The 9,438-nt window shown below is 40.4% G+C and overlaps 1 protein-coding gene across 1 annotated transcript in view; it reads right to left on the bottom strand.

Moving 5' to 3' along the window:
* LOC102856227 (sec1 family domain-containing protein 2-like) overlaps positions 1-9,438 on the bottom strand; it is a gene marked incomplete at its 5' end in the record, with an annotated part of 374,536 nt that overhangs the window by 84,103 nt on the left and 280,995 nt on the right. The window contains one exon of the mRNA XM_006894175.1: positions 3,515-3,660. Coding sequence (XP_006894237.1) covers positions 3,515-3,660 — 146 coding nt within the window. The remainder of the gene's footprint in view (positions 1-3,514; positions 3,661-9,438) is intronic.

Here is a 9,438-nt window from a genome sequence, read left to right as displayed (position 1 = left end):
GACCCTGGAGGACATTATGCTGAATGAAATATCTCAGTCACAAAGGGACAAATACTGCATAGTGCCACTGTTGTAAAACAGGACTGACCTTGGGGTTGGGGATAGACTGAGAAAGATGGGATAAATAATGTATACTGCATTGAAACAGATGAGGGAGAAAACTGTTTAAAAAGGATCTGTGATTAGGTATTATTGTCATGACAGGAGTCCAGAATGAAGGCTGCATAGTGGAATGGACCTGGGGAGAGGGATTGTAAAACAATGGTGGAACTTTTCTTTTACTTTTCAAAAAGAAGAGTATACTGAGGGGAAGGGGTGGGAAGGCAGAAAATTGCAACAATGAATAAGTGGAAATCCAGTCTCTTTAAATTTTCATTAATAAAAAAAATGATAAATTTTTAAAAAAAGAAAAGGTATTGAGACAGGACACATCTCTGGTGTATGCCCTTCCCAATTTTGAACCATGCAGTGTTTCCTTGCTTTGTTTTAACGACTGTCTCTTGGTGCAAGTATAGGTTTCGCATTAGCACAATCAAGTGTTCTGGGATTCCCATTCTTCTCAGTGTCATCCACAGTAGAAGAATTTTAAATAAATATGTTCTCTTGTTGTGAACAATTTTCCTTGCCATTATTACATACTGTTATTACTCTAATTGTCAAATTACTATGGACTCCAGAAACGTGGAAGTCACCCAAGCCTCACCCTTCATTGGTCAAATGTAACTTCTGGGGCCCAAAGAAGTGAAGAGACTTGTTTACGATTATGTGAATGTGACAGAGCCACAATTATAAAGCAGTGATTGATGCCCAACCCAGTGCTCATACATGACATCAAGTCTGCAACAGTAGCAAATTAGGAGATTTTTGGATTCAATGTAAAGCTGAACTTTGCACTTGCTGAGAACTTACAGTACTTCTAGCATAAATTTCTCTTTTTAGGGAGTTTAATCTAAAGCTAAAACTATTTCTTATGTATCCAGAAGAAGTAAAAGAAGAAACAAATAAAAACCTTTTATTCCAATACTCATTGTAGTACGTTCACAATCGTCAAAATATAGAAACCCCCCCATAACTATCCATTAACAGATGAATGTGGTTGTTGCTGTTAGATGCTGTTGAAACTGCGACTCATAATAACTTTTTTTGGGTGTCAAAACCCTTGAAAATTGGCTCTTCTAGCTATTGCATTAGCCTCCTCTGGAACCATGGTCATACAAATCATTAACAGCTGTAAGATCAATATAGGAGAGCACATTCCACACTGTGAGGGACAACAGTAAAGGTGGTGGAAAGACTGTGAAGAGATTGCAGCACTGCTATAAGGAGACTGTGGTAAGATGTAGCCAGAAGAACCTTAGAAATAAAGGCCACAGTTAAAGGTTTTGCTTGCTGGATGATTGAAGGAAAAACTAATTTGTAACTGCTCTGAGATAAAGTTTTCTTGACAACTGAGGAAATCAAAGGGTCCTTTGCATTTGTGCTGTTGAAGTGAACCTTGGATTGTCACAAATTGAAGAACTGTGCCTTGTTAATCTGGCTTGTGATAAACCTAGACTTCCATTGTGTGATATTTTTTTTGCTGCCCACATTCTCTAATCTATTTCCTAATAAAGCCCACCACTGTGAGTAAAATCTGTGAGTCTTGCAATGAACACTTGTTCTTGTTGTTGTTATGTGCCGTCAAGTCATTTGCAACTCATAGCAACCCTATGTACAACAGCCCTAAACCCTGCTCTATCCTGTGCCAATTGCACTGTCTCTGACACCCCCATCCCGATTACCTCAGTCACTGAATCAATCCATCTCATAGAGGATCTTCCCCTCTTGCGCTGTCCCTCCACCCTTCCAAGCATGATGTCCCTCTCAAGGACCTGTCCCTCCTTGCAACATGCCCAAAGTATGTCAGATGAAGCCCCAGAATCCTTGCCTCCAAGGAGTAGCTTGGTTTAACCCTCTCCAGGATGAATCTGTTTGTTTTCTTGGCAGTCCATTCAATACTCTTTTCCAGCACCACAGTTCAAAGGCATCAATTCTCCTTCTGTCCTCCCTAGTCATTGTCCAACTCTCTGACGCATAACAAGTGATTGCAAAAACCATGGCCTGTAGCAGATGCACCTTAGTCTCCAGAGAGACACCGTTGCTCTTGAGTACTTTAGAGAGGTCCGTAACAGCAGACTTTCCCATCGCAATACATTTTTTGATCTCCTGGCTGCTGGTGCCAAGAATGTTGACCATGGAGTCAAGCAGACTAAAGTTGTGAACAATCTCAATCTCTTCACCATCCATCCTGATGCTACCGATTGGTCCAGTGGTGAGAATCTTTGTCTTCTTGACATTGAGCCTCAGTCCATACTGAAGCTGCAGTCCTTGATCCTCTGCAGCAAGTGCATGAGGTCCTCCTCAGTTTCAGCAAGCAGAGTTGTGTCATCTGCATAACGCAGATTGTTAATAGATCTTTCACCAATCCTGACGCCACATTTCTCCTCATAGAGCCCACCCTCCCGGATAATCTGCTGTGCATACAGGTTAAAAAGGTATGGAGACAGGATACATCCCTGGTGTACACCCTTCCCAATTTTGAACAGTGTTACCCTGCTCTGTTCTGAGAACTGCCTCTTGGTCCAAGTATAGGTTTTGCATTAGCACGATTAAATGTTCTGGGATTCCCATTCTTTTCAGAGTCAGCCACAGTTTGTTATGATCCACATAGTCAATCTAGATTCAATAATTGATAGAAAAAGGTGCAGGAGCAAGAGTGGTGGCAGCATGTAGCACCTTGTAGCTATTTTGTACTATAGGTATTATTGATGGGGACAGTTCCCCTTTATGAAGCGGATAGAAGTCAGGCTTGGCGAAACTCATGCTGTAACCTCTCCTTTTGCAACTATGAACAACAGATGTCACTTTGGAAAATAAGGTATGCCTGATCCAGGCCACAGTTTTCTCAATTGCTTGCTATGCATCTGAGAGCCAGATAAAGAATAAAGGTGATCAAAAAAGAAGCAATGTCTTCGACTTGTGGTGCTGGAGAAGACTATTGAACATACTATGGACTGCCAAGAGAGCAAATAGGTCTGTTCTGGAGAGGGTGAAACCATTTTGCTCCTCAGAGGAAAGGATTCTGAAGCCTTATATCACATACTTTGGGCATGTTGCCAGGTAGAACCAGTCCTTGAAGAACACCATAGTTAGAAGGGCAGAGGGTTGGTGTAGAAAACGACCTTGGATGAGATGGGGGTCACAAGAGTCAGAGATGGTGAGATTGGCTCAGGATATGGCAAGGTTCAGAGCTACTGTCTATAGGATTGCTATGGGTTACAGTTAACTCGACAGCAAATAACAATGATTGAATACCAAGAAGAAGCTGATCAATGCCATTGAAATATACAGGGAGAAACTGTTGAAAAATGAAAACAACAGCAACAAAACACCTGACATCTTTTTGTTGTTGTAGATGTTGAGTCCTAAAAATACAGCACAGATTTAAAAGTTCCTTTAAAACATATGTACTCGCCTGATGGGTAGGACTTCCAGGAACATACACAGACTTAAACTGCTTCATGAGATTCCGAGCTCCAGCCACATCCCGAAGTGAAGCAAAGAGTGTATCCACCGCAATTTGGGATTTGTGCAATGTCAGGTTAATTGAAGAGTCACAGCCTGAAACAATCCAGAAATATTTTCTTGGGTGAGCAAATCTGTAAATTAAATTTGAATCATGACAGCTCCAGCATGATGTAACACAGGTGTGATTCTTTTTAACCCCATTCCCCCCAACTGCTCACCAAGTGGGCTATTTTAGTCCTATGCAAACACTGAAACATATTGAGTATAAATGCCTTTGACAGAAGTAGGACTCAGAGGCACTGAGACTGCAGCCACTGGATCCCTCGGCTGCAGGAGTTTCACAGGCACAAAGCTCCCCAGGGCCCACGATCCTCAGAACACAGCTTTGGGAAAATATGAGGGGACACAAAGGAAAATATTAAGTGGGGACTGTGATGAACCTCCCTAGTCTGGGTCCCAAGTGTTTCCATAAAATAGAAAAGAAAGACAGACAAAGAGTTTATGAGTTGCTCTAATAACAGCATTTACTGGGATAGGTGTCTGCTGAAGGTATGAATAAAACACACGGCATGTTTAAAAATAGGCAGCGATTCCAAGCTCATAAAACACAAAATCAGCCTAATAAGAAGCTATAAGTCTATTTTTTAATTATAATGGATTAATTTATAATCTATTTTGTAATAAATTCATGCAGAGTAAAAATTATTATGCATGAATTACAAATTAGGAAAATGGAGAAAAATTAGCAATAGGTACTGACTGTGTTAAATACTTCAGACATATTAACTCCATAAACAATCACAATATCCTTATTAGGTTGTTGCTATGTGCTGTCAAGTCCCAACTAACTCATAACTGATCCTTCAGCGGGCTTTCTGAGGCAGTAAATCACATGAGAGGTTACTTATCCTTTTTCCAGAGAGCAGCTCATGGATTTGAGGCATCTGTCTCTGAGGTGGCAGCACAATCCCTTACTCAAGATCATCATTAAAGAGTTGAGTACGACTCATCGTGGCTCCATGAACAACAGATGTGAACCCTGCCCTGTGCTGTCTCCTTCTCTCTCTTTTCTTCCTTCTTCCTGTCTGAGTTGGTGACACATGCCTGGCCTATGTGTAGGATAGGTTAGAAGTACTAGGGAGTTAATACTCTCAGACAATGCTATCTTTCACTCTCCTTAGGGGAGAATTCTGTAGATTGTACAATCTTTCTGAGGTGCTCCAAACAGGTTTGAGCTCAGGGATGCATCCTGTCACCATACCATTTCAATTTGTATGTAGAACAGATTATTCAGGAAACAGGGCTTTATCAGGAGGAGTGTGGCATCAAGATTGGAGGAAGACTCATTAACAACCCACGATATGCAGATGACACAATCTTGCTTTCTGAAACTAAAGAAGACTTGAAACACTTGCTGCAACGGGTCAAAGACTGTAGTTTTCAATACGGATTGAAGCTCAACATCAAGAAGACAAAGATTCTCACCATTGGGCCAATTAGCAACACCATAATAGATGGAGAAGAGATTGAGGTTGTTAGCAATTACACCTTGCTCAGATCTACAATCAATCAATGGTATTAATACCAGCAGTCAGGAAATCAAAAGACTAATTACATTGGGAAAATCTGCCATCATGGACCTCTCCAGAATGCTGAAGAGCAACGATGTCAATCTAGAGACAAAGTTGTGCCTAATCCAAGCCATGGTCTTCTCAAGTATTTGTTATGCTTCAGAGAGCTGTACAATGACTAAGGATGACAGAAGAAGAATAGATGCCTTTGAGTTGTGGTGCTGGAAAAGAGTCTTGAACATACCATGGACTGCCAAGAAAACAAATGGGTCTGTCTTGGAGAGGATGAAAGCATATCTCTCCTTGGAAGGTAGAATTTTGAAGCTCTGCCTCACTTATTTTGGGCACTTGGCCAGGAGAGATTGATCCTTGGAGAAGCACATCATGCTCAGAAGGTTAGACAGACAGCACAGGAGAGGGAGACCCCAGATCAGATGAATTGATACAGTAACGGGGGCAATAAGGGTTGGTGTGTTGGAATGAGTGACACTGGCTCAGGACATGGAAGGGTTCAGAGCTGTGGTACATAGGGTTGCTATACATCACGGGTGACTCAATATCACACAACAACAATAACATATTATGACAGGTTTGGAAGCAGGAGTGGCATTCACTTCCTAAACAGCATGCTTCTGGAAACTCTATGAACTTTGATAAATGTCAATAATTGTAGAGGAGCTTTAGGCCTTTTTTTCATAAGGTCGCTATGAGTCATGCTCATCTTGAAGGCAATCAACAACAAGTATAATCACATAGTTGTGCTATCATCATACAATTTTAGAACATCTCCATCAACCCAGTAAGGAGCATTAGCAGACACTGGCCATTGTCTCCAACACTCTATCTCCAGTCCCAGGCAACCATGCAGCTACTTTCTGTCTCTACAGATTTGCTTATTCTGAATACTTCACAACAATGGAGTCAGACAATATCATCTCTTGTGATTGGCTTCTTTCAATCCTCATAATGTTTTAAAGTTCATCTATATTTTAACATCTGTTTATATTTCTTTTTACTGATGAGCAATATTATGTTGTATGGATGTACTGCTACACTGTGTACTGTACATTTACCAGTTAAATGACATTTGTGTTGTTTTCACTTTTGACATTCAGAAGAAGGATTATGTTGTTATGGCCATTCACAAACAAGCTTTTGTATGAGCATACAGTTTCACTTCTTTTGAGTATATATTCTTAGAAGTGGAACTGATGGGTACATACAACAATTTTGTTGTCAAGGATATCTTGAAGTCCTAAAGAGTAAGGATATCAGTTTAAAGACCAAGGCATATCTGTCATTGTTGTTTTGTACTATCAAGTCAAAACTGACCCATAGCTTCAGTGAGTTTTCAGAGGCAGTAACTTCACAGGAGATTGTCCATGTTTCTTCCACAGAGCATCTGGTATATTCGAACTACGTGCCTTCAGGTTGGCGGTGCAGCTCCTTACCACTAGGCCACCAAAGTTCCTATGGAGTTTTCAACTGTTTCATAGGCAGGTGGAAGTAGGACAACGAACAAAAATGATCAAAGAAGAATTGATGAACTGTAGTATTGGTAAAGGTTTTGAATATACCATGGACTTCCAAAAGAAAAACATCTGTGTTGGCAGAAGCACAGCCAGAATGTTCCTTAGAAGCAAACATGGTGAGAATTTGTTTTATATATTTTGGGCATGTTATCAGGGGGGTCTGGTCTCTAGAGAAGGCTTGGAAAGGCAGAGTATCAGAGTAAGGGACAAAAGCCTTCAAAGGACAGATTGGTACTGTGACTGCAACATTGGGACTGATAATGATGAAAATTAAGAGGGCAGTACAGCACTGGGTAAGGTTTCAGTCTGTTGTAAATAGGGTCGCAAAGATTCGGAGCTGATTCAAAGGCACCTAACAACAAAAACAACAACAGTGGATATGAAGTTACTTGATTGCTACAAAAACAGAGTAATGGTTTTCAGGGAGAACCAGTAGATTTAAGCAAGTATAAACTGGCAAAGAGTGCAACTAAAGTGTACAGAAACATTGAGTGGAACCCAACTGCTGTAGATAGAATGAAATGGCATACGAGTGGCTAAGTCTGTACTTTCAATTATTGTGTGACACTGTTTGTAATAACTCTTAAAAGACAGACAAAAATCCTCTGACTAGCCTTTACCTCTTGGTTTCCAAAAATGTCCATCTCATGTTGTTGTTATGTTCCATCAAGTTGTTTATAACTCACAGTGACCCCATGTCCAATAGGTCTGAACCCAGCACTATCCTGAGCCAGTCTGTCTTTGACACACCTATTCCTACTACTCCAGTTACTGTGCCAATTCATCTCATCTGGGGTCTTTCTCTCCTGTGCTGTCCCCTCAGCCTTCCAAGCATGATAATCCTTCTTGCATCCAAGGAACAGCTTGATTTCACCTTCTCCAAGATAGACTTGTTTGTTTCCTTGCTGGTTCATGGTGTGTTCAATACTCTTATCCAGCACCACAACTCAAAGGCATCAATTCTTCTGTCACCCTTAGTCATTGTCCAGCTTTCTGATGTATAACAAGTAATTGGGAAGACCATGGCTTGAAGAGGTGCACTTTAGTCTCTAGACTAACATCTTTGCTCTTTAGCACTTTGGAGAGGTCCCTGACAGCACATTTCCTTAATGCAATTAGTCTTTTGATATCCTGACTACTGGTGCCAAGAGTGTTGACTGTGGAGCCAAGTAAGCCAGAATTGTTAACAACCTCAATCTCTTCTCCAACTATCATGGGGCTGCCATTTGGCCCAGTGGTGAGAATCTTTGTCTTACTGATGTTGAGCTTAATTCCATACTGAAGACTACAGTCAGGCATAGTAGGAAGAAATATCCTCATTTTTTGTGGTCCCTATAGACATGGGACTCCACTTGACCTCAGTTACTAGCGGCAGCAGTTCTAGTCTGAAAGGTGGGCTCTCTTGTTTTGGTTGAGGGCCCTGTGGAATATTTGATAGTTTTTAATTTAAGCCCCTTGTTTAGAGTCAACACTACTTCCTGGAGGGCCTTTGTATTTAAAAGTACCAATGAGGGAGTTTTTCTTTTGCTTTTCAAGGAGAGGAGCAAAAGGGGGAGGAGGGGGGAGGGGTTTGTGCGGGGAGAAGGGTGCAACAATGAATGAATGGAATCCCAAAATCTCTGTAGATGTTCATTGAAATGAAAAATAAACAACCTAAATTAAAAAAAAAAGTCAGCTAGGCCCTTGGGCCTAGTGTAATTATAATTTAGCGGAACATTCTTCTCAGTGATACAGCATGGGTCTGTCAATTTGCTGTACTGAGGTAACCTGGAGTGGCTATAATGCTGAACTCTGTGCCACTGGGGTATCAAATGCCATAATGCTTACCCATGGTAGACAGTGGTTGGTGGAGCTCCCAGATTAAGACAAGTTTGGAAGCAGGAGTGACATCCACATGCCTCCATAAACTCTATAAAGTTTGAGAAACAACGATAGTTACAGAAAGACTTCAGGTCTTTTGTTCATAGGGTCACTATGAGTCATCCTTGACTTGACAGCAATCAACAACAACAACAACAACATCATCATATTTAAGAATTATACATTTTTTTATTACTCTTTCAAATCAAAGACATGAAAACGAGAAGAAAGAAAATATTACCAGTACTAAGGTTGTACACAATATTTTAATTGCTTGAAATAATATTCCAGCTAATATTATTTAGTTCAAACAATTAATTTTTCTATAGAACTGGGAGACTCATTCAATTTTCCACATGGCTTCTCATAAGGTTTTTGGAAAGTGATGAATCTGATGTTCATGCATTTGGCTGAGTGGACAGAATCATCTACAAAATTATGGACTTACTGAAAATTCTATATTCAAATTATGGATTACATACAGCAATTACTTAAACTTAGGCTGAGAAACTGCAAAATATTTAAAGATTGCCGTAAACTGACATCAAATGACCCAACAGATAATGTCTGGCAAAGAAACAACCGAGAGAGTAAAAAAAAAAAAAAAAAAAAAGAAGAAGAAGAAGAAGAAGAAAAGTCCTAAAATTGACAAGCAATGTAAAACTTTTTGGGAAAAGTCAATTATTGTCATTGTTCAGACTGTCTTCCCAATAGCAATGTGTCTGTTATTCTTTTCTTTTAAATAATTTTAATGAACATTTACAGAGAATTTTTATTTCCATTCATTCACTGCTGCACTTCTCTACTCGCCCAGCCCTCTCCCCCCCACCCCCCAGTTCGCTCCTCTCTTTCAAAAGTAAAAGAAAGACTCCCTCCCTGGTACACAATCCCCCTGCACCCCTCCCACC

Source organism: Elephantulus edwardii, unplaced genomic scaffold (assembly GCF_000299155.1).
Source record: "Elephantulus edwardii isolate Elephantulus edwardi_28Jun2011 unplaced genomic scaffold, EleEdw1.0 scaffold00137, whole genome shotgun sequence".
Lineage (NCBI taxonomy): Eukaryota > Metazoa > Chordata > Mammalia > Macroscelidea > Macroscelididae > Elephantulus > Elephantulus edwardii.
The sequence above is the reverse complement of the archived record's forward strand: the minus strand, read 5'-3'. Positions and strand labels throughout refer to the sequence as shown.